This window comes from Schistocerca nitens, chromosome 4 (assembly GCF_023898315.1).
Source record: "Schistocerca nitens isolate TAMUIC-IGC-003100 chromosome 4, iqSchNite1.1, whole genome shotgun sequence".
Taxonomy (NCBI): Eukaryota; Metazoa; Arthropoda; class Insecta; order Orthoptera; family Acrididae; genus Schistocerca; species Schistocerca nitens.
The window spans coordinates 80,463,929-80,491,003 of NC_064617.1; the positions used below are offsets into that span (position 1 = coordinate 80,463,929).

The following is a 27,075-nucleotide window of genomic DNA, read 5'->3' on the forward strand; positions in this document are numbered from 1 at the left end:
TGTATGTGTTCTGATCATAAATTTGTATGTGCTCCATGTAACAAATGTGCAAACAGATGTGTAAAAAACTGTCTTTTTATGTCAACATTTGCACAGGAATGAAAGCTGTAAATATCATTTTCATTGCATAAATGGTGTCAGTTTTAATACTAAAATATTCTGAATTCCCTTCTTTTGTTTTTAGCATTTCAGCAATTCAGCAAAGGTTAGCAAGTGAAATTTCCAAGTTCACTCTTTCATATGGGTTTGAATTCAAGTAAATATATTTTTACAGGAAGAGGATATGTTTTTTTGCTCTTTCTTCCACAAAAAATTGCATAAGCAGCTTTTTGAAGCATTAGAGAGTTTGACTACTGGTTACAACCCCCCCTCCCCTCCCTCTCTCTCCCCCCCCCCCCCCTCTCTCTCTCTCTCTCTCTCTCTCTCTCTCTCTCTCTCTCTCTCTCTCACACACACACACACACACACACACACACACACACATTTTAATATCTCAAGGAAATGGCTTCTTTATTGAAATGCTGTGCATTCTTTTGTCATACTGAGTGCTTTGATAAAAGGCTTCTAAGTATTTGAAAGAAAACAATGTTAATATCATAACTATTGTTGCCACACTGCAGCTTTACTAAGAAAGTGCACCACAACATTATATTTCAGAAATGTCAAATTCAGTGTCACTTCAGCTTCCAACAAAATAATTAATTGAATAATCTAGATAAAATTAATAACTAAGATTAGATTTTGAGAGTGTGTGGTGGCTGTGAATTAACAGTCTCTCTCTAGGTAGCAGTAAACACTACCATTTGTTGAATAACCTTCCATAAATTAATTAAGCCAGTATTTAAAATTACATTATTCAGTTAGTGTCAAAATGGCCATATATTCTAGCTTCTTGTGCCAAAAACTTCTTATAGATTGGTTCTATTAACTTTCTCCAGTGTAATGATTGCCAGTATCAATACACAGTCTAGTGGAGTAGAGGTGAACTAATTGTTCAATTTAAAGCTGATTTGGTGATTGACCAGGAAGAGTTAGTATAATTATGTGCTGCAGTTTACAACACCGTTTGAATTCATCACAGAGAAGGCTGAATATTGATTTAGCGTGGCAAATCAATTAACAAAAAGAATGAGATGGTACAAACTTGCTAGTTCATACTGCTTTGGTGACCATGTACAAAAGGATTAGTTCAAATTGATAAACTGAAAAGTAAAGGACATAAACTGCAAGCTATGTTGACAAAGGAAAGATTGAAGACAACGTACATAGACGAGGAAGGGTGGTATATCAGAGGTGTACAGCAGGGTTTCCAAAAGAAGGTGATGCTTTTTTTTTTTTTTTGGCCAGAATGTCACCTGTGATGCAACATGGGTCCACCTAGAAATGAATAAATATATCGTTTCAATGTATTTTTGTACATTGTGCTTTCACCTGTAATTTAGGGTTTGTGGTGATAGATCCTGGAAATTCAGTTGTGTAATTACAGATGGGTTGCTAGCAACAATTTGAACTGCAACATCAATTATGCGATTTTGAAAGATATACATGCACAATGCTGAGAAAAATTCTCAAACTGGTGTGAAATTTGGGAGGTTTTGAATTGCACATTCTGTGCTCCATGTTAATGCAGTGCTTGGAGAGTTATTCAGGATGTCTGTGCCTTCACACAGAAGTGTGATTAATCCATCTCTTGCTCGGTGGTGGCATCACTAATAGTATTTCCTGCACCTGAATGGTTATGGTAGGGGACTCCCTGTATTGCTAATTGCCAGCAGAATCTGGTCCGAGTTAAATATAGCTGCAGAGTACATATAATTGCATTTGAAACCTCTAGTACCAAAGCAAAATACCATACTTTGGGAAAAAAAAGAGACTAACAAGACTGTAAGTTTGTATGTAGATGTGATAATCAATTGTGATAAGCTGAAAGTAATGAATAATGAATGCAAGAGGGCAAATCAAATATAAATGGAATTTTTGTTCCTGAAGGTCTATGGTTGGTAGGAATGGGTCTGTGCTTCTAGTATGCTTGGGAGGAGCGATCTACACTCCTAACCAATTCATCAGTACCACTCATGATGTCTGAACAGCAGGTAAGACCCATCCATTTTGCAACACACAGTAATAAAATTTCTTGCTCGTGAAGGAGTTCAAGCCAAGAAAATTTTTTGGGGATTACCTGCACAGTTCTGGAACCAAACATTGTCAAAGACTTTGGTGTTTGTGTGCCGTAAATAGTTCAAGAAAGGATGAAAAGAGTGGAAAATCAGAAATACAGTCACCGTCCTCGGACCAACATTATGAATGAAAACATTCATGCAGTTTGAGGTACTCATGAGGACGATCACCTGTTAAGTCTATCTGAAATTGCAGAAAAGGTCCGCATAAATTATGGGAACTTTCAAGTGCCCATCACAAACAACCCAAAGTTCCATAAAGAGTGTACCAGACAGGTCCCTTGCCTAGTGCCCAAAGATCAGAAGTCAAGATGTTTTTGAGGTCTTTCAGGAGCTCACAGCAAGTTTTGCAAAAGGAGGTGATGCATTGTTTGTATCAAATCATCACCTGCGATGAAACATGGATCCATCACTACACTGCCAAGTCAGAACAAGCCCAGTATGGAGAGGCAGAGGGAACAGGAGACATTCCCAGTCAAAGCCAAGGCTTAACTGTCAGATTACAAAATTAACTACCATTGTACAAAGGCTGCTACATGCGGGCTAAGGATTTTTAGATCGGGTGGAATATATGTAGACAGGTGCACTAATCTTTTGTGATTTTGGTAATTATGGATTAATTTAGGAAACTGCAGAAGTCGGAATCAGCATTCAACTTTATGTATTGAATCCAACAATAATTTGGTTTAGCTAAATAATAACACTTTAGGAAAATGATAAAGTATAATGTTGTGTTGTTGTTGTGGTCTTCAGTCCAAAGACTGGTTTGATACAGCTCCCATGCTACTCTACCCTGTGCAAGCTTATTCATCTTAGAGTAACTACTGCAACCTACATCCTTCTGAAGCTGCTTAGTGAGTTCATCTCTTGATCTCCCTCTACAATTTTTACCCTTCACGCTTCCCTCCAGTACCAAATTGGTGATCCCTCAATGCATCAGAATGTGTCCTACCAACCAATCGCTTCTTATAGTCAAGCTGTGTCACAAATTTCTCTTCTCCCCAATTGTATTCAGTACCCCCTCATTAGTTACACGATCTACCCGTCTAATTGACAGCATTCTTCTGTAGCACCACATTTCGAAAGCTTCTATTCTCTTCTTGTCGAAACTATTTATCGTCCATGTTTCACTTCCATATATGGCTACACTCCATACAAAAACTTTCAGTAAAAGACTTCCTGACACTTAAACTTATGCTCTGTGTTAACAAATTTCTATTCTTCAGAAATGCTTTCCTTGCCATTGCCAGTCTACATTTTATATCCTCTCTACTTCGACCATCATCAGTTATTTTGCTGCCTAAATAGGAAAACTCATCTACTACTTTAAATGTGTCATTTCCTAACCTTATTCCCTCAGTATCACCTGATATAATTTGACTACATTCCATTATCCTTATTTTGCTTTTGTTGATGATCATCTTATATCCTCATTTCAAGACACTGTCCATTCCATTCAACTGCTCTCCTAGGTCCTTCGCTGTCTCTGACAGGATTACAATGTCATCAGCATACCTCAACGTTTTTATTCCTCTCCATGGATTTTAATTCCTACTCCATTTTTTTCTTTTGTTTCCTTTACTGCTTGCTCAATATACGACTGAATAACATCGGGGATACATTACAACCCTGTCTCACTCCTTTCTCAACTACTGATTCTCTTTTGTGTCCCTTGACTCTTATAACTGCCATCTGGTTTCTATACAAATTGTAAAAAGCCTTTTGCTCCCTGCATTTGACCCCTGCCACCTTCAGAATTTGAAGGAGATTATTCCAGTCAACATTGTCAGAAGCTTTCTCTAAGTCTGCAAATGCTAGAAATGTAGGTTTGCCTTTCCTTAATCTATCTTTTAAGATAAGTCGTTGGGTCAGTATTGCCTCACGTGTTCCAACATTTCTGCGGAATCCAAACTGATCTTCCCTGAGGTCGGCTTCTACAAGTTTCTCCATTTGTCTGTAAAGAATTTGTGTTACTATTTTGCAACTGTGACATATTAAACTGATAGTTTGGTAATTTTCACACCTAATGGCTCCTGCTTTCTTTGGAATTAGTATTATTATATTCTTTTTGAAGTCTGAGGGTATTTCATCTGTCTCATACATCTTTGCCACCAGATGGAAGAATTTGGTCATGGCTGGCTCTCTCAAAGCTATCAGTAGTTCTAACGGAATGTTGTCTACTACTGTGGCCATGTTTCTACCTAGCTCTTTCAGTTCTCTGTCAAATTCTTCATGCAATATCATATCTCCCATCCCATCTCCATCACGCCCTCTTCCATTTCTATAGTATTGCTCTCAAGTACATCACCCTTGTATAGACCCTCTATATACTCCTTACACTTTACACCTTTTGGCTTTCCCTTCTTCGCTTAGCACTGGTTTACCATCTGAGCTCTTAATATTCATTACTGGTGGTTCTCTTTCCTCCAAAGTTGTCTTTAATTTTTCTGAAGGTGGCATCTATTTAACCCATAGTCATACATGCTTCTACATCCTTACATTTATCTTCTACCCATTTTGCACTTCCTGTCGATCTCAACTTTGAGACATTTGTATTCCTTTTTGGCTGCTTCATTTGCTGCATTTTTATATTTTCTCCTTTCGTCAATTAAATTCAATATATCTTGTGTTACCCAGGGATATCTACTAGCCCTCATCTTTTTATCTACTTGATCCCTTACTGCCTTAACTATTTCATCTCTCAAAGCGACCCATTCTTCTACTACTGTATTCCTTTCCCCTATTCTTGTCAATCGTTCCCTAATGGTCCCTCTTAAACTCTCCACAACCTCTAGTTCTTTCAATTTATCCAGTTCCCATCTTAAATTCCTACCTTTATGCAGTTTCTTCAGTTTTAGTCTACGGTTCATAACAAATAAGTTGTCAGAGTCCACATCTGCCCTGGAAATATCTTACAATTTAAAACCTGGTTCCTAAATCTCTGCCTTACCATTACATATTCATGTCTCCAGGTATCTTCCATGTATACAACCTTGTTTCATGATTCTTAAGTATATTGTACTATTTGAATAATACACTTATACCCACGCAGTGGACTACTGACTTTTGTGTAAAGTTTCCATTTCTTAATTTTTCAAATTTAGTTAAATTCTTAATTTGTTGCTTAATTTGATAACCAAAGGCTCTATTGAGTTTAGAATGATGAGGGCAACAAAAATATAATGTTAAATCCTGGAATCATTCAAGCATAACAGCTCAAATGCAAAAAGTAATTTTGAATGTGGCCAAACTTTAATTATGAGTATCATATAAGTTTATTAATTTTTAGGAAAACTAGATACTAGAAAGAATGAAATCAGGGCTTTCTGATGGGCATTGACACTGCTAATGAGAGAACTTTACTCACTAATTCAACTCAAAGAAAAATGTTTTATGGGATCTTAACAATGATATCTCTATCAGGAGATTGAATATTGTGATGTAAGTAGTAAAGTTACATAAAATGTTACCTAAATAAGAATTTAGAGTGCACACTGTATATACATCTGCTTGTAATAGAAGCAGATGGAAAAATAAAGAAAATGTAGGTGTTTAAAAGGAGTAGAATAGATGGCAGATGGATTAAATTCACTTTGCTATGTTTTAAACTCACAAAATCAGTTCGTTAAGACAAGGGCTGAATGGTCAACAAAACATGAATGTGCTCTACATAATAGCTCATCAGCAATTCACTCTTGCCCCTAGCCCTTCCACACCCAGGTTGCTGAGCTTCTCTGCAATTAGTTTTCATTTGACCCACCACAGAGTTGCCCGACAGTTGTCGACTGTGTGGCATTCGGTCATTTAGGGGGACAACCATTCTTTGTGAGAGATCTGGAATGGGTGCATCAGTGACACAGTGGGTCACTTGTAATGTGATTTTCCAATTTTTGGTCACTCTCAGCATGTTTAATTATAGTCAGTCAGCAGCACAGTGTCCAGTAAGATTACTGAATTCCATTTCAGTATTATACTATCTCACAGTTTTCAGATTGCAAGGTCCATCCTTATAGGAATTAGTCACTGAAGTTCAAATCTTGGCTCACACACAACTTACCTGCAATTTGATTTTGCAGGAGACAGACAAGGTGTGGTACTTCTCATGGGCAAATATGGCTCTGCCACCTTTATTCCTCTTTCCACTGAAGTGGCTTTACAGCATGAAACACTGTTTAAGTCATAGGTCTACAGGTTACTGAACATTATGTTAAACAGCTCTTTGAATTTTATGACACAACAGTGAATATGGAAACACACAAGTTGGTTCTTCTGATCGTTTTCAGGCAATCGCTAGGAAACATAGCAAATTTCATCAAAATAATAATATGGGTATGCAGACCTAACTGGAACTTATTATTTGTGAAGATTTGATCACTGATTTTCTCTTTGTCTGTAGTGACAGGATCCGTAGAATAACTGACGGACACCTATTGACTAGTTCTCACAGTGGGGTTCACAACAGTGACTATCATTCATATTGCAACTATCATTCATATTGCAACATGCAATCACAACTTGTTTTTTAGCCCTGAATGCCTTCAAAGATTTAGAAATAACAGTGATAATGAATGGTTATTTGGATCATGATGGCCATTGTTGAAAGCACAACATGTTGACCAATTCGATTCAGATCATAAAAGAGAAATGCTGTATAACTGAAGCAACAGTCAGTCCAGTGTGTAGACAGAACTTTCAGGAGCACTGAGAACTGATTCAAAAAGCAGCCAGTGCAGATAAAATATTCAATGCTTTCTTAAAAATATTCATACAGGACTTTGAGTCCTGTTTCCCACTAAAGGAAACAAAGGTAAAATTAAACAATTGTAGGGTTGAGGGATAGGTAAAAATTTCATTGACATACCACTGAAATGAACAACTCACGAATAACCAAAACTGTTTTCGAATAACAATAAACTGTTGCAGTAGCTACTGTAATTTGGATTACAATATAATTTCTTTGTCTTTATCCCTATTGCGCAGTTGTGGCTGTGTAGCTATTTTCAAGTGCCTTTCTCTGATTCTTTTAATACCCCTTGTCCCTCCCCCACCAACCCCCAATTGTTAACTGTGCAAAGTGTATGTGCCATATTCATGGCAGATTATAGTCATTCAAAAAATTTGTTTCAGTTGTGGACCCAGCTGCAACTAAAACTAAGAAAATCTTTCACGTGATAAACAAGACCTGAAGAACAAATGTACAATGGCTTGCTGAAGTCCAGGAGTATCTCAAAGACATTGTCGACCCACCGATAATAATATACAGACAGAAGATTGATTCTCGTAAGTTCACATACAAACTGACAGAAAGGAGTCTAAAACTTAAAATCTTATGGATACTGGGGAGATGACAAATGTATAGTGGGAGGATGAAATTTTGGGAAGATACAAACAGTAGTTATCTTTAGTCTGTATTATGTGTTCTTTAAGGGTCCAAACAAAATGATAATCCTGGAGATGAACGCAGTTGACTCTGAAAATAGTAGCTCTGGCTGCAATGATGACACATCAAATCATTGCCCAAAATTCCAGATTTACTCAGGCATTACCACTGATGATAGGCAACCAACTTCAGATGTGTTTATATCTCCACAGGCATGAGTTCGAAGAAGAGAACCTCTAAAGAAATGACAAAAATCATATTGAAATTTCAAAGCAGTAACTTTTCTGATGTGTTTCTTGCAGAGTAATAAAACTTCTGGTATCTTGGTAGGACCACACATTTGAAAAGCTTTGTTGTCAATCAGACTCATGGAATATTTTCTGAAAGAGCTAATTTAGCAGTAGTTTCTTATCTGCAAAAATGTTGACTAGTTTCAGTGCTTTCTTTATTAATGTAGAGAGTGTGGGAGGCTGGGGGAAGTTTATTACTTTCATCCTTTGTCACATTCAATAACAATTCTATAAGACACAATTAAACAATGGAAATTCCAGGTAGGTATATCAACTATGTAGGAAAAGACAGATTGCTACTTACCACAGGGAAGACATGTTAAGTTGCAGACAGGCTCAATTAAAAGACAGTTACATAAAGCTTTCAGTCACAGCCGTCATCAGCAAAATAGAAACACACATCATTCGTACACACAAGCAAGCACACCTCATGCACAAATGACTGCCAGCTCAAGCAACTTGGGTCAGAATGCTCAAGATGTGTGCTTGCTTATGTGTGTGAATGGTGTTTGTTTCTCTTTTGCTTAATGTAAGTGCCTCTATAAGACACAAGGTCTCCTGGGCCATGCCAAATAGTAAGCAACCCAGGAAGTTCAATCTTTGTTGGCTGAGTATGGGTTCAATGAACTAGGAGATCCATAGCTGAGGACTGATGAGTGTCACCAGTCCTCAATAACCATAAGCTGTGTACATGCTTCAGTGAAACTGTGCAGTGTAAAGGTGAAACTTATTGTTTCAGTAGGTGTACTGAGAGCAGATGGGTTGATGGCTGATAAGGTGAAACAGAGTTTAGCAGGCAACGTCTGTTGGACCTGCCATTCCTGAGATGCTTACTCATCCAAGTGGGGCCCTGCAAGGTTGTATTGTCTGTTCCGTAACTTTTCATGGGACCAAATTTTTCATGCCTATCCAAATCTAAAAACCTCCAGTGGGCCAGGTGGACCAGTGGTTGACTAATGCTAAACAGTGAGTGAAGTGGAGCACTGGTTGGCCAACAGCTGGCAAATAAGAGAGCTTGACAGGCTGTAGAGCAATTATCATTTCACAGTAAAAATTTAAATATTAAATGAGTACATCTATATCAAAATGAATTTATGATTATTACGAGATCGAAATGGACATTTGATATAGCAGCAACATTCTGTAGCCAGAAAGCATTAGAAGACATATCTGGAACCCTAAAATTGGTAAAACATCTTATTATTAGTGCACTTATTGAAATGACCACACAGCTAAACAAGCTGACTGTTTAAATGCAAAAGGATAGGGGAATATTTTGCTGTAATAGAAAAGAATAATCCATAGCTAAAGCAAGTGTGTCTTCTTCTGCCGTGACATTATGAACATTGGTGCAAAAGAGTTGTTGAAGAAATGGTGTAATAAGGTATAACAAACACCCTAAATGTTATGAAGTAGCTCAATGTAGATCTCGAAGTGGCAGCTGCAATTATTATAACTTTCAACTCGCCAAATTTACCAATGTGCAGATTGCAGTTGGTGGACATGCAGCCTATGTCAAGGATGGGAGAGGAACATGTGAGCACCAGAGGGATGGCCAGTTTGAAATGAAAGCAGAGCATTAAAAGAAACTAATTGTGTATTCAGAAACTTAACAGAGTACTTGATGGCCCATCTGGGCTAATCCACTAGTCTGGATGTGAGACTGTCTGCTTTGCTTGCAAGTGAAAGCAAAATCAAGAGTATCTGCTCTGTCTCAAAGCTGGATCACAGGAGAGCAAAGCGACTGAGTTCTGCTCCCAAGGACACAGCCATTACCAACAAAGTGACTCCTTTCTCATGTGCTTCCCATTGGCTGAGTTGTGGTATCGGCACTTTTAGTGTATTCAGTGCAGGGCTAAAAGTGTACACTGTCTAGCTTTTACCAGAAAGGACCACTTTTGTTCTGAAGTGACAGGTCAGTTGGTCATGTGGACACTGCACGAACTTGTGCTATGTTCCAAGCCCGTAGCTCAGTTGCAGCTACATGTATGGAAGAAAAACGTAAAGTCTCGATGAATTGTCAGTAAATTACACGTGATAACCCTAACTGGCTAGGCACCCTGTATAGTCCTCCCCCTTTCCGTAGGGCCTATGGTAGTGGGGGAGTGACCCTTATGGGGGCTTAATGCTATGGTGGGATCTGTTCCAATTGTTTTTATTTATTGTAAGTGGAAGGGGACATACATGTCAAGTGTGTCAGATTTCACCACATAAGTAAATAGTAAAAGTTAGATGTTCATATTTTGTGCAAGAAGGAAGTATTGTTAGTAAATCAGATTGATCAAAGCAACTGAAATCATTCTAGTCAGAATTGTATAATAATGACTGCAGTAAAATAATGGAATGAATTTTGATGAAGCAAAACAATTTCTCTTAATAGCTTACTATAACAGTGCTAAGCTTGTTCCTCACATCTGTTGGGCAGTAATCTGCTTTTATCTGGGGGCCAGCAATGTGCTGATAGGAGAAATGAAAGAACTCTGGAAGGCTGGTGACACACACTGAATCTGAAACTGAGAAAATGTCACAAATCACTCTGGCAATCTGTGTATGCTGCAAGCTGCAAAGCCCTGGAGATTAACTGAAAACACTATCCTGGGGCCATCTTAATGCACAACATTCAAAAATATACCTACCAAAACTTCTTGTCATCACCTAACAATCAAGCATGGAATACTTCAATGACAGTGGAGCTTAAAACCAGGATAAGGAATCCTCTGCAGTACACAGTTCCAGTGAAGGCATCCATCTAAATTACACGGGTTTTAATTATACACACAAAAATTCAAATTTCCCTACTCAGTAATGACATCTCCAATCAAAAGGCAATAACTAGAGAACGTGCAAAATTTAACTATTACACAATGTACAATGTCTTCTAAATATTCGGAGGGGGAGAGCCATACAAGCAACAACACTGATAAGGCATAAAACAACAGCCTCATACCACAACACTCAGGATAAATCTCTCTCTCTAAACAAATCTGTGTCTGTCATGAGCTATGCAATGACCTTCTAGCAAAATAGTTTTTAACTCATGACATTTTTTTTATTATAGGCAATAGGGGTCAAAATAATGGTATGTGATCAACAACACAGGACTTGTCCATTTAAAATATAATTTCCTGATCTCATAGTCCCTATTTGCTCTTGACCTTCTCCACTGAACAAACGGCTACAGTACCTTAGTACAAAGAAACATGAACAATACATTCATCACTTAACAACACGTGGAATGCGGCAGTGGTGACAATGGGGTGATCTGTGAGGTGTTTGGAGTTGCAAGCAGCCAAAGGCCGTACGCACATAATGCTCATGTGGCAGCAACATGGGCGGCTGGTTGCACAGTGACAAAGATAGGTGCCCTGGTGTTGAGAACAGAACCCTCGCAGAAATGGCAGCAGTGGCTGCCTGCCAGTGAACACAGGGCAACACCTCTGGGCAGTGCAGTGGCAGGTGGGCATTCTGCTTGCGACTTGGAGACAGTGCTCACTACGAGAGAGAGCTGTTGCTGTACTCTGCTTTGAACCTGTCTGCCATATCACACCAGCCACACCACAAGTGACGTACTGCGTCCACACGTACCAGTGCAAGGGGCAGTGTACTGCATCATTCACTACCTTGCCAGGATATGGCATGATGTACACACTATGACACTCTGGCAGGCAGCAAGGCAGTTCAGTCAGCCAGGCTGCACTCAGCAGATGTGCGGTGACAGGGGGTGATGCAAGTGGGTGACAAGCAGCAGGTCGGTGTCCCATCTTTGGATGGTGTCAGCAGCAGGGTAGTCACACCAATCGTACACAGCACCCATGTGCTTGGCTCATCCCAAGCAAGAGGTGACAATGCCACACAAATGGCACAGACTTGTCACATGTTTTTCAAGTCCCACTGCCCAGTTCAAGGTCAGCATTTGGTGACTGGAAAGCAGCACAGGCTGTGACTGTCAAATGGGGCTGGCGAACATGCAGCACACAGGTGCTTTGCCTGGCATGGCTTGGCGCACTTGTTGAGACTCGGCCCTGGCTGTGACAGACAGTGAAGTGACAAGACAGCGAATGATGCGGTAGACTTTGCACCGTGCTGTGGTATGTGTGGACGCAGCACTTCACTGTTGGTGAGGCTGTTGTGGTACGGCAACCAGGCTCACAGCAGAGTTCAAAAACAGCTCTCTCCCATCAGCTGCACAATAACAAATTTGAACCAAAAGGTACTCTCACCCTTTGGTCCTAATGGTCAGTTTAATCACGAATCAGATACCAATATGTACAGACCGCACGTTATGGGGGGGGGGGGGTGGCATTTGTCAAGGATTAGAGAGGGAGGCTGCTTTGAAACAAAAACAAAGGATTAAAAGAAAGTAATGGAATATTGTGAAACTTACAGAGTTCTTGTGGATTCATCGGGGCTGGACTGTAGGGGTGTCTACCAATCTGAGTGCTTGTATGAGGGAAGACAGGAAAATAACACACAATAATTATATTAGTGATTGGAAAATAATGCACAATAATTATATTACCAAAAACAATAATTATATTACCAAAAAGTTCAATAGGTAACAAAACAAAACACAAATTAACTTACGTTACCTACTTTTCTATTTAGTCGGCAACATTTTCAACGCATTCCTTCCGCCATGGTATCAGTTTCAGTGTGTCCTGTTCATAGAAGTCCATTTGGTTGGAGTATGGCTATCTGCAGACTGCTGAATTCACTATCACATCCATTGCAAAGTGCTGGCTGGCCTGGAATTTCTTCATGGGAACAAACAGATGAAAGTCTGATGGCGCAGGTTCCGGACTGTATGTTGGATGCTGGAGCAACTCCCACCCAAATGTGATGGGTTTCTTATGAACAGGAGCAGTCACATGTGGGTGAGAAGTTTGACACCATCAGCATTAATGTTGTGGTGTTCATCACAAAGGGCATGATGTAACTTAACCAATTTCTTAATGTAGACAGCATTCACACTGGTCCCCTGTCCAGCAAAGTTCACCAATAACACACCACACACATCCCAGAGCACTATCACAAACACTTTCCTAGCAGAGTGAGTCACTTTGAATATTTTTTCACACTGGGATTCAGCATGTTTCCACTCGATAGAGGTCTGCTTGGTTTCAGGCATGTAATTGTACCCCACAACTTGTCACCAGTGATGATTCTTTTCAGAAAGTCATGCCCTTCTGCAGCATAGTGTTTTAAGTGATCCAAGCTTGTCATCATTCGCTTGCCCTCTGTCAGGTCTGTTAGGTTCTTAGGCAATCAGCGAGCACTATGTTCTTGTTGTTGTTGTCTTCAGTCCTGAGACTGGTTTGATGCAGCCCGCCATGCTACCCTAACCTGTGCAAGCTTCTTCATCTCCCAGTACTTACTGCAACCTACATCCTTCTGAATCTGCTTAGTGTATTCATCACTTGGTCTCCCTCTATGATTTTTACCCTCCACGCTGTCCTCCAATGCTAAATTTGTGATCCCTTGACGCCTCAGAACATGTCCTACAAACCGGTCCCTTCTTCTTGTCAAGTTGTGCCACAAACTCCTCTTCTCCCCAATTCTGTTCAATACCTCCTCATTAGTTACATGATCTATCCATCTAATCTTCAGCATTCTTCTGTAGCACCACATTTCAAAAGCTTCTATTATCTTCTTGTCCAAACTATTTATTGTCCACGTTTCACTTCCATACATGGCCACACTCCATACAAATATTTTCAGAAACGGCTTCCTGACGCTTAAATTATTCTCGATGTTAACAAATTTCTCTTCTTCAGAAACGCTTTCCTTGCCATTGCCAGTCTACATTTTATATCCTCTCTACTGCGACCATCATCAGTTATTTTGCTCCCCAAATAGCAAAACTCCTTTACTACTTTAAGTGTCTCATTTCCTAATCTAATTCCCTCAGCATCGCCCGACTTAATTCGACTACATTCCATTATCCTCATTTTGCTTTTGTTGATGTTCATCTTGTATCCTCCTTTCAAGACACTGTCCATTCCGTTCAACTGCTCTTCCAAGTCCTTTGCTGTCTCTGACAGAATTACAATGTCATCGGCGAACCTCAATGTTTTTATTTCTTCTCCATGGACTTTAATACCTACTCCGAATTTTTCTTTCATTTCCTTTACTACTTGCTCAATATACAGATTGAATAACATCGGTGACAGGCTACAACCCTGTCTCACTCCCTTCCCAACCGCTGCTTCCCTTTCATGCCCCTCGACTCTTATAACTGCCATCTGGTTTCTGTACAAATTGTAAATAGCCTTTCGCTCCCTGTATTTTACCCCTGCCACCTTTAGAATTTGAAAGAGAGTATTCCAGTCAACATTGTCAAAAGCTTTCTCTAAGTCTACAAATGCTAGAAATGTAGGTTTGCCTTTCCTTAATCTATTTTCTAAGATAAGTCGTAGGGTCAGTATTGCCTCACATGTTCCAACATTTCTACGGAATCCAAACTGATCTTCGCCGAGTTCAGCTTGTACAGTTTTTCCATTCGTCTGTAAAGAATTTGCGTTAGTATTTTGCAGCTGTGACTTATTAAACTGATAGTTCGGTAATTTTCACATCTGTCAACACCTGTTTTCTTTGGGATTGGAATTATTATATTCTTCTTGAAGTCTGAGGGTATTTTGCCTGTCTCATACATCTTGCTCGCCAGATGGTAGAGTTTTGTCAGGACTGGCTCTCCCAAGGCCGTCGGTAGTTCTAATGGAATGTTGTTTACTCCCGGGGCCTTGTTTCGACTCAGGTCTTTCAGTGCTCTGTCAAACTCTTCACGCAGTATCGTATCTCCCATTCCATCTTCATCTACACCCTCTTCCATTTCCATAAGATTGTCCTCAAGTACATCACCCTTGTATAGACTCTCTATATACTCCTTCCACTTTTCTGCTTTCCCTTCTTTGCTTAGAACTGGGTTTCCATCTGAGCTCTTGAATTCATACAAGTGGCTCTCTTTTCTCCAAAGGTCTCTTTAATTTTCCTGTAGGCAATATCTATCTTACCCCTAGTGAGATAAGCCTCTACATCCTTACAATTGTCCTCTAGCCATCCCTGCTTACCCAATTTGCACTTCCTGTCGATCTCATTTTTGAGACATTTGTATTCCCTTTTGCCTGCTTCATTTACTGTGTTTTTATATTTTCTCCTTTCATTAATTACATTCAATATCTCTTCTGTTACCCAAGGATTTCTACTAGCCCTCGTCTTTTTACCTACTTGATCCTCTGCTGCCTTCGCTACTTCATCCCTCAGAGCTACCCATTCTTCTTCTACTGTATTTCTTTCCCCCATTCCTGTCAATTGTTTCCTTATGCTCTCCCTGAACCTCTGTACAACCTCTGGTTTAGTCAGTTTATCCAGGTCCCATCTCCTTAAATTCCCACCTTTTTGCAGTTTCTTCAGTTTTAATCTACAGTTCATAACCAATAAATTGTGGTCAGAGTCCACATCTGCCCCTGGAAATGTCTTACAATTTAAAACCTGGTTCCTAAATCTCTGTATTACCATTATATAAACTGTCTGATACCTTCTAGTATCTCCAGGATTCTTCCATGTGTACAACCTTCTTTTATGATTCTTGAACCAAGTATTATATATGATAAAGTTATGCTCTGTGCAAAATTCTACCAGACGGCTTTCTCTTTCATTTCTCTCCCCTCAATCCATATTCACCCACTATGTTTCCTTCTCTCCCTTTTCCTACTCTCGAATTCCAATCACCCATGACTATTAAATTTTCGTCTCCCTTCACTACCTGAATAATTTCTTTTATCTCATCATACATTTCATCAATTTCTTCATCATCTGCAGAGCTAGTTGGCATATAAACTTGTACTACTGTAGTAGGCGTGGGCTTCGTGTCTATCTTAGCCACAATAATGCGTTCACTATGCTGTTGGTACTAGCTTACCCGCAGTCCTATTTTTTTCTTCATTATTAAACCTACTCCTGCATTACCCCTATTTGATTTTGTATTTATAACCCTGTATTCACATGACTAAAAGTCTTGTTCCTCCTGCCACCGAACTTCACTAATTCCAACTATATCTAACTTCAATTTATCCATTTCCCTTTTTAAATTTTCTAACCTACCTGCCCAATTAAGGGATCTGACATTGCACACTCCGATCTGTCGAACGCCAGTTTTCTTTCTCCTGATAATGACGTCCTCTTGAGTAGTCCCCACCCGGAGATCCGAATGGGGGACTATATTACCTCCGGAATATTTTACCCAAGAGGACGCCATCATCATGTAACCATACAGTAAAGCTGCATGCCCTCGGGAAAAGTTACAACTGTAGTTTCCCCTTGCTTTCAGCCGTTCGCAGTACCAGCACAGCAAGGCCGTTTTGGTTAGTGTTGCAAGGCCAGATCAGTCAATCATCCAGATTGTTGCCCCTGCAACTACTGTAAAGGCTGCTGCCCTTCTTCAGGAACCACACATTTGTCTGGCCTCTCATTAGATACCTCTCCGTTGTGGTTGCACCTACGGTACGGCCATCTGTATCGCTGAGGCATGCAAGCCTCCCCACCAACGGCAAGGTCCATGGTTCATGGGGGTAGGTAACTTAAATGAAATTTCAACATTTCATGAACTATATCATACACCGAACCATGGCAAATGTTGATGCTGCAACAAGGTTTATAGTTGCCCATACCAGTTATTCCAAATTGCTGCAATTGCTCTGACATTCTGCAGGTTTTCAGCTATTACTGGCTGCCCGGAGTGTGGCAAGTCACTAAGGTTCACATGACCCTCTTTGAAGAATGCATACCACCTGGAGACATTGCCACAGTCCGTACAGTCATCTCCATACACGCCACACAGGTCCCTGTGAATTTCACTCAGTTTCTGCCCTTTGGCCCACAAATATCAAACTATACGACACTGCTCTTCTTTCACTAGAGCTGCACATGGAAACAAAATATCTCTCTGTAGCACAAATTAAAGACTATATCATCACAAAATTTCAACATTCCAGCTGCAATACCAAGCAGGCAAGCAGGGATGGAGGCAGGTGGTGTGAGGCCACCTGATCTGCCTCCAAGCAAGAAAGACAACCAGGAGTGTCTATACTGTCTGGAAGCTGGATCACAAGAGAGCAAAGCAGCTGCTTTCTGCTCACCATGATGTGGCCAGTAGCATACATGTGACCCCTTTCTCATGCCCCCCATTGGCTGAGTGGTGGTGTGGGCACCTTTACTGTATTAGCAGATGGCTGAAAATGTACTCTGTTAGCATCTTTTACAAGAAAGAACCACTTCTGTTCTAAAGGGACAGGCTGGTTGGTCAGTAGACACCACAAGAACTCTTGCTATGTTCCAAGCCTATAGCTCAGTTGCAGCAAAATGACTGAAAGAAAAATTTAAGGTCTCAATAAATTACACCTGACACCCCAAACTGGTTAGGCACCCTGTACATCATGCAACATTGATACGTGCTTCCTTAATTTGAAAGTGTTGCAATGTCTTCAGTGACAGCAATAAAGTCACACCACACTTGCATGTAATGCCCAGGCAACTCAGGCCAATGCAGCTCATAGAGTGAGAGTAATATGCTCACTTCCTGAATTCTGCACTAATTGCTTCAATGATCACACTGCATGGAATTGGAAATGTTAGATATTTCAGGAGGAAAAGAAGGTGCAGGAAAGAGTGCCTCACACTGACGGCAAAAATTACCCAAATCGATGTAGCCAGCCGTTTATGGTATCTTTTCCAAAAATGAAACACTATTCCACTGAATGGGAAATGCCATATGAATAAATAGAAATGGAAGAGAGTAAGTCAGAAATAATCAGACTATTCCACACTTGTTCAAACATGTAAGTCCAAAGATGACCTGTCTGTAGAAGTAATGGAATATGAAGTCTGATGGAAGGAACCATCCAGTCCTACAGTCATGGCAGCAAGATACAAAAGCAGACTAGAAAAAACTCACAAATAAAATTACTCAAATACTGCAGTATAACCTGAATGTATTCAGGACATCATGAGGAGCTGAAACTAATAGCACAGAGAAGGTCTGATAGTGATACCCATGTGTCAAGACAATACAACCTCTACCATAAAGACATAATCATTGGGGAGAGGGCTATGGAGGTGGTGTGGTCATATTGTTCAGTGATGAATAGCACTAATTGCCTCTCCTGCTCGACATTAACTGGCAAGCAGTACAGAAACAGTGTGTATGCCATATAGGGTGAAGCTGTGCCCCCTATACCTACCTTCAGTAAATATTTAGTTCAAGAGACTCTCAGAGACCTTATTATACAGCTCAACTGACTGTTCCCCTTTTGTGGGTGTATCAGTGCACGTAATGTAGTATGGGCATCTATCAAACAGGGTCAAACTGCTGAGAGCCTCATGTTTCAGAAATAGTATGTCTCTTGAACACTTCAGCACTATTGTAGGGTCATTTTCTACCATTGCTTTCTCAATATGCTCTTCAACCTTCATCAACACTGCTCAGTGGGAAGTGGTCTACGATTTGTGCCCCAGTGTTGTAAGCACTTTCCCAGCAGATTGAGTCACACTGAATCTCTTTTCATACTGGGGAAACAGCATGTTCCCACTCCATAGAGATCTGCTTTGTTTCAGGCATTAATGATGTGCTCACGACTCATCACCAGTGATAATTCCTTTCAGAAAGTCATGCCTACAGCATAGTGCCCACAGGGTAGTTTCAGAAGGTTGTGGAACAGGGAGGTGGGGCAAAAATGGAATGAAAAAGGAGAGGAGCAGGAAAAGAAAGTAGGTGCATTGGCAAAGGGAGGGAGACGAGAACGGGTAGGAGATGACAGGACAGAGGGGGTGGGGAAACTAGGTTGAGGTCGGCCGGCATGATTACGGGAGTGGAGAATGTGTTGTAATGATAACCCCCTCTGCACAGTTCAGAAAATCTTGTGGTGGAGGGAAAAGGTCCAGATGGCTTGGGTAGTGAAGCAGTTATTGTAACCAAGCATGTTATCTTAAGTTACATGTTGTGCCACAGGGTGGCTTGGGCACAGTCTGGCAGTGGCTGTTCATCCTGATGGACAGCTGGTTGGTAGTCATACCAATATAAAAAGCTGTGCAATGATTGCAGCAGAGCTGGTAAATGACATGACTGCTTTTGCAGGTAGTCCACCCCCTGATGGGTAGTATAAACCTGTGGCAGGACTGAAATAAGGAAGTGCTGAGTCTTTGATATGTGGCAAGGGGTTAGGGTTGGGAGTGGCTTAGGGAGGGACTATGATGATGTGCAAGTTGTGTGAGCAATGGAACACCACTTGAGGAGGGGTGGGAAGGACCTCAGGCAGAATTTCCCTCATTTCAGGGAATGATGATAGGTAATCAAAAACCTGGCACAGGATGTGGTCCAGTTGTTCCCCATCCAGGGAGGTATTTTGTGATGAAGAGGGCACTCCCAGAACTGCCACTGCTCACTCTGCAAGATACTGCAGCTGTGCAGCCCTTTCTTCATACATCACATCTCTGAAATTGAATCCCTTGCTCTCCAGCACTTGGAGGAGCATTCCAGACACCACCTTCACATGTTATCGAACCTGCTGACATCCTATTGCAGCCTCAGGGCACCACTATCCAGTCCCTATTCCACCCAGAGTGTTGCTCCTCATCTACCTCTCATAGCTTCTAAACCCTGTCTAACTGACCTTTTTAACTTGCCACATCCCCCAAAACTTCCTACCAGCATTCCACAAAATCCAGAGCAGAAACATTCCCATAACATTGTTGTTAATCTTTTCACCAAAACCCTCAACTCCACAGAAATTTCAATCTATCCACACCTTTAGTCCTACACCCAAATTTAACCATGCTGTACTTGTCAAGGACCTACTCTCCTTGTCCCAGTCCCTGCAATGGAAACACTTCTTTGCCATCGATCCCTCCAACCAATGCCATCCTAATTTCAACATTGAGCCCTGCCTCTCCTAGTTCATACCACAATCCAACCGTGTTCTTCCTCCCTCCCACCTATCTACCTTCTGGTCATCTTACAGGAATTTCTTACCTCCAACTTAGCCTTACCATCCTCCCTCAGAATGCCAACCTTTCAGCAGAAGAAAGAGTAGCCATACACAACCTCAAAACGAATCCTGATTTAATCATCCTACCTGTAGACAAAGGTTCCACCACCACTGTTATGAATTGCAGTGACTACCTGGTAGAATGCCTCCTCTTATTATTGGACTCTTCCAAATATAAACTCTGCAGAGTGATTCCATCCTAGCACAACCTCCAAACCTTGCTTAAAGCTTTAGGTCCTTCCCAGAACCTCTCCCCTGAATCCATTTCCCTCCTCACCCCTATGACACCTTGCACACCCACCTTCTACATGCTCCACAAAATCCACAAACCCAAAAATTCAGGGTGCCCCATTGTGGCTGGGTGTTGTACCCCCACAGAAAGAATTTCAGTCCTCATTTTGACCAACACCTCCAACCCGTTGCCCGAGACCTAACATCCCACATCAAAGGTACCAACCACTTCCTTCACTGACTTCCACCATCCCCATCCCTTTACCTCCTGGATCCCTAATCATCACTGCTGATGCCACCTCCATATACACCAACATCCCTCATGCCTGTGGTCTTACCGTTATTGAACACTATCTTTCTCAATGTCCTTCAGACTCTAAACCCACTACCAGTTCTCCTTTAAAGGGAACATGTACAAACAAATCCAATACACAGCCATGGCATCTGCATGGCATCCTCCTATGCCATTCTTTTGGGCCATCTAGAGGAGACCTCCCCAGCCTCTTCATGATCCAGACTCAGGGCCAAGACACCCTACCTTCATTCCTTCACAACCTCAACACCTTCTCTCCATCCACTTCATCTGTTCCTCCTCAATCCAGCGTGCCACCTTCTTAGACATTGACCTCCTCCTCTCTAATGGCTCCAACAACAGCTCTGTCCACTTTAAACCCACCAACCACCAACAGAACCTGCATTTCAACAGCTGTCATCCCTTTCACACCAAAATAACCTTCCCATACAGCCTGGTCACCCGGGGATGGCATGTCTGCAATGATAAGAACTCCCTTACTCAGTATGCTGAGGATCTCACCAAGACCTTCACAGACAGGCACTATCCCCCAGACCAAGTGAGGTGGTGCAGTGCTTAGCACACTGGACTCACATTCGGGAGGACGACAGTTCAATCCTGCGTCCGGCCATCCTGATTTCGGTTTTCCATGATTTCCCTAAATCGCTCCAGTCAAATGCCGGGATGGTTCCTTTGAAAGGGAACGGCCGACTTCCTTCCCTAATCCGATGAGACCGATGACCTCGCTGGTCTAGTCTCCTCCCCCAAACAACCCAGACCTAGTCCGCAAATAGATCCCCCATGCCATTTCCCCTCACAGCCCCAATCCTCTCACCACCCCCAAGAATCAGCCACAATGGAGTGCCATCTTCATCACTCAGTACCACACCAGTCTGGAACAACTGAACCACTTCCTTCACCAGAGCTTTGATTACTTATCATCATGCCCTGAAAAGAGGGACATTCTACCCAAGATCCTTCCAACACCTCCTAAAGTTGTGGTCTGTCACCCACTCAACATGCACAGCATCCTGGTCCATCCCTATGTCACTCCCAATCCCAGCTCCTTGCCACAAGTTCATATCCCTGTGAAAGTCCTACACAACCCATCCACCCAGCACTTCCTATACCAGTCCTATCACAGGTTTATCCTACCCATCAGGGGCCAGGCCACCTGTGAGAGCAGCCATACAATTTACCAGCTCTGCTGCAATCAATGCACAGCTTTTTATGTTAGTATGACTACCAACCAGCTGTCAACCAGGATGAACAGCCACTGCCAAACTGTACCCAAGAGCAAAGTACACCACTCTGTGGCACAACATGCAGCTGAACATAACACACTTGATTTCAATGGCTGCTTCACTACCTGAGCCATCTGGTTCCTCCCCTTCACCACCAGATTTTCTGAAATGCACAGAAGGGATTTATTGTTACAGCACATTCTGCACTCCTATAATTATCCCGGCCTCAACCTAAGGTAATATACTGTTTCCACACCCTCTGCCCAACAGTTTCCACCCCCTTTGTCCTATCACCTCCTCCCCATTCTTGTCTCCCACCCTCTTTGTTTGCCACCCTCAGCCAGTGCACCCACTCATCTGTCCCTGCTCCTCTCCAGTTTCGCTCCATTCTCCCCATCTCCCTGTCTCACAACCTCCTGTTGCCACACCTGTTGTCCCAACAGGCTGTGCTCGAATGCTTATATGTAAATGTCTTTTACTTGTGCTGTCTGCTACTTAATGCGTCATCTTTATAGTAATTAGCAATCTATATTTTCCTACATTGTTCATATATATTTAGACAAGAGGGCATAGGCTAGTTTACAAGATGATAAGTCCTCCTTTTTATCAAATGGTGTGACAAATGTTATAATACTTTTCAAATTGTTGGGAATGTTTGCCCAACTTCCTAAATTATTAAGGAGGATGTTTTAATAGGCCATCAAGTGCTGTCTCATCCAGGTGCTGACTTTCTCTCTGCATCTGCATCTGTACTTTGCAAACCACTTCAAAATGAATGGCAGTGAGTACTTCCCATTGAACCAGTCATTAGAGCTTTCTGATGTTCCATTCTCTTATGGCACATGCAAATAACAATTACCTGAATGACTTTGAGCATGCTGTAATTAGTCTAATCTTGTCTTTGTAGTTCCTAAGGGAGCAATTTGTAGCATGTTCCCAAATTCATCACTTAAAGTTGGTTTTCGAAACTTACTAAATAGGCTCCCATAGGATAATTTGCATCTGTCTTTAAGCATTTATCATTTCAAGTTGTTCAGCATCAACATGATGCTTTCCCATTGGTCAAACAATAATGTGACCATTTCTGCTACCCTTCTTTGTATACATTCAATTTTCACGGTTATTCCTATTTGGTATGGGTTCCACACACTTGAGAAACATTTCCTTTGTATTGTATCAGAGATCCAAAGCCTGCCACCTGCTTTGTGTATAACTGAGTATACACTGATCAGCCAGAACATTATGACCACTGAACTACTATTGATATAAACCCATCCAGACGATAGTAGCATCATTTGGTACGGAATGACTGCTAGTCAGACACATGCATGGTGCATGTTAGTATCAGGAAGCATGCTGTGTGTAGAATGCAGAAGGTGCGTGATCTATCTGAGTTTCACTGATACAGATTGTGATTGCCCAGAGCCTCAGAATGAGCATTTAGAAAACTGCACGATTTGTTGAGTGTTTGAAGAGTGATGTGGTGAGTTTCTTCGAAACATGGTGAAACCATGTCAAGACATCATGGAGTTGGATGGGTACTCTCATCACAGATATTAGACATCATAGACTGGACAGGCTGGTAAAACAGGACAGGTGGTCAGCAGTGTTGGAACTAACATTAAACTTTAAAGCTGGCCAGAGAACAAGTGTGTTTGAACATACAGTGAACCGAACCCTCCGAATGATGAGCCTTTACATCCGACGACCCATGCATGTGCCAATGTTAACACCACGACATCGAAATGTTAACATCACATCAGCAACTATGACTGAAATGAGCACATCACAGTCAAGCAGTGGATGTTGGCACAGTGGCAGAGTGATGCATGTTTTGATGAATCCAAATACCTTCATCATCGTGCTGATGTGGTGGTGGTGGGGGGGGGGGGGGGGGGTGCTAATTCATCATCTTCCAGGGGATAGCTCCTTGACACACACAGAGGGCTGGAGACAAGCTGGTGGCAGTTCCATTATGCTTTGGGAACATTCACGTGGACATCCATGGGTTCAGTGGAGCTCACACGAGGCATCATGGCAGCCAAGGAGTATTGTATACTGGTTGCAGACTACGTAGGCCCCTTCATGACAATATTTATTTCCCAGTGGCAGTGGCACTTCTCAATAAGATAATGCATCATGTCACGAGGCCAAAAGTGAGATGGAGCGATTTGAGGAAGAAAGCGGTGAATTACATTTGATGTGCTGACCCTCCCAACTTGCTAGATCTGAACCCAAATGAACGGATTTGGGATGTGATTGAACATGGTATTGAAGCTCATCACCTTCTTCTCAGAATTTATGGGAATTAATTGACTTGTATGTACCGATGTGGTGCCAACTCCCTTCAGTGACCTACTGAGGCCTCATTGCTTCCATGTTATGACATGACACCACTGTTATTCATGCAAAAGGTGGGTATACCAGCTATTAGGTAGGTGGTCATCATGTTGTGGCAGATCAGTGTATGTGATACTTTCATTTCTACAAATTGTTACACCCACATATTTTTGTGAGCTGACTGGTTCAAACTGTGTTGTAAATTATTTTGTTTTCTAACATGCACAGTTTTACATTTCTTAACACGGAAACGAAGTTACCAATCTTTGCACCAGTCTGAGATCTTCAGATTGACTGAATATATGTGTAGATTTTTTCAGACAATACTTCATTGCAGAGAAGTCTATAATCTGTGAAAATCATGAGGTTATTATTAATAATGCTTGCAAGTTCATTAACATACAAAATGAACAGCAAGGGTCCCAACATACTACCCTGGGACACACCAGAAGTTACTTCTATATTTATCAATGACTCTCTATCCAAGATAACATGCTTTGTCCTGCCTCCCAATAAATCCTCAATACTGTCATGAATTCCACTTGATACCTCCTAAAATCTACTTTTGATAATATGTGCATGTGTGGTACTAATGCAAATGCTTTTCAGAACTCAATAGATATGGCATCTACCTTATTCTCTTGATAAAACAATAGAAAATCCAGGATGGAATGTAACAATATTATGAAAAAGGAAATTGCCACTCACTATATAGCAGAGAGTGTGACTTCAGTTGCCTGAGAATGCAGTCATTTGTGTGTGAGTTGCATTTGCATGAGAGTGTGTGTGTCTCTCCATTTTGACAAAGGCCTTACTGGCCAAAAGCTTTATTTGTGCATACCTGCAACTCAGCATCTTTGCTATATGGTGAGTGGCAACTTTCCTTTTCATAGTATTATTCTCTTGATCTGTGGTCTTCAAGAAGTAACATGACAAAGGTATGGATGGGTTTAAGATAGAGATGTTTTCAGAATCCATACGGATGGCATGGAGGAAGTCATTCTGTTCTAGATACCACATTATATTTGACCTCAGAATATGTACTAATGTCATGTAATAAATGAATGTCAAAGTTATCAGATGGTAGTTTTGTAGATTACATCTGCTACTCTTCTAGTAGACAAGCCTGCAATGATCCGCAGATGAGCGGCACAAGTCAGTTGCTTTTTCGTAGTGTATGGAGTTAATTTGAGAAAGTAAGTCTGCTGGGGGCATGCTTGGGATAAGTCCATGCAGCTGTGCTGATTCTTGTGTCCTTGATGGCTTAGGGGTCAGAGCACCTGCCTAGTAAGCAGGAGATCCCCAGTTCGAATCCCGGTCAGGCGCTCATTTTCAGCTTTCCCCGTTGATTCTATCAATGTCTCATACACAGCTGATGTTTGTAATTCATTGAAATTTCATTCTTCATGGTTGTCACGATCCACCATGGCTTCTGTTCATTCAGACATGTCCAAAAGAACAGACACCATACTTATATAAGTCATGGGAAGTTTTTAAATAGAAAGCTTGACAAAAATGGAATGGCAAGGGACATACAGATTGTTTATGAAAGAATTTAAATAGCCTAATTTTTGTAATGTGTATTTTATCAATTAATAATCATACAGACTTTAGAAAGGTAGTACATGACAATTACGGTTTTTGGTGTAGTGTAATTTTCTAGAGAAATTCAACCAACTACAAGGCTTCTCATACTGTAGAAAAATATCTTCAAAAACTTGTATGTTTCCAAGTAGAGAGATTCATTCTGCCCATAATTTAGGAAAAAACATGTCTGTTCCTTATGTGTACATTTTTGAAACTATTGTTTTTTATACAATAAATACAACTGAAAATTTTCATTTCAAACACAATTCATCACTCATCACAGAGAAAAAACCTAAATTCCACCATACAATTTAAACTTTTATGATTGGGCAGCATGGTGTTAAAAGTTTACAGCAAACTAAAAGCTAAGGGTATATGCAACACGGATCTTCGATTAATGAAATAACTAGATATACATCAATTAAACAAAGAGTTCAGAAAAGGCTGTTGTACAGTTTGAGCAATGAAATGGACATTTATCTGTAAATTAAATTATATTTCTGTATAACATACAAAATAATGATTAACTTTGTATTTTATTTCTTCTTGTAACTTAGTGTCATGGATTCAATTGATATTGCAAAAATACGTGTAGAGGATTGCATTTGTCTCTCATTTTTAAATTATGTATCATGTTTCCTATATGACAAATCAACTAATTTCAAAATTATACCTTATGGAACAAGTAATTCTCATTTCTCTCACGATGGTAATGATTGTCTCTTTACAGGATATAAATGGAGTTTGAGAGCCAACATCAATCCCTTTAAACATGAAATAATGTAGATTGTGGGATGGTGAAAATGTGAGCAATCAAACTTTTTGTGACAGAGATAAGTAAGAACAATGCCAAATTTAAGTAGTCTTTCCAGTCAAACTGGAGCTGCTTTATTTTTCAGATTCTCACATGGAAAAGGGGCAGTAGTACATCTTATGATTCAAAGAGTTGAGCATCAAATACTTCCTTCTTGTTACTTTTTTGTTTGGGATCAACATTTTCATGACATATTATACAATAAAGGTCTATTACTATTACACAAAATATATTGTGAAGAAATGATGTTTTAGCTTAATAATAAGCTATTACCACATGTTGGCCATTTACAGAGAACCTTCTGTTTCTTGTTACTGGAGCAAAATGATTAATGGAAATAAATTGGTAACAATTACTTTGAACCTATTTTCTTTAATTGGCATGTGAGCCTTCATGCTTATTACACCAAAGGCTTTATTGTTTTTTGCTGATAATCTGCAGTTCCAGCCATCTCTACCTAATTCTCTGATAACAATGGAGTGAATCAGATGGTGTTAAATTAAAATCATTGGGTGCTAAAAGAGAAAATTGGACCATTGATGCAAATACATTAGATTTCCTCAGACAAGTAAACCACACTAAAGCACCACACACATTTTGCCAAACCAGCTGGTAAAGAGGAAATAAAAATCATTAGGGCACTTGAAAATCCAGTATCTCTTCTGGTTATGATAGTATTTAC

General features: G+C 40.7%; 1 protein-coding gene across 2 annotated transcripts in view; it reads left to right on the forward strand.

Annotated features, from left to right (window-relative positions):
* Positions 1-26,704, forward strand: part of LOC126251343 (epidermal growth factor receptor substrate 15-like 1) — a 209,443-nt gene extending 182,739 nt beyond the window's left edge. The window contains exons 19-20 of one of the 2 annotated variants that reach the window (XR_007545722.1): positions 7,305-7,457; positions 26,310-26,704. Coding sequence is in view for 1 of the 2 variants with exons in the window: in XM_049951711.1 (XP_049807668.1) it covers positions 26,310-26,327 (18 nt within the window). In the remaining variant the exon portion in view is untranslated. The remainder of the gene's footprint in view (positions 1-7,304; positions 7,458-26,309) is intronic. The other variant, XM_049951711.1, reaches the window with a different exon arrangement.
* The last annotated feature ends 371 nt before the right edge of the window (positions 26,705-27,075 follow it).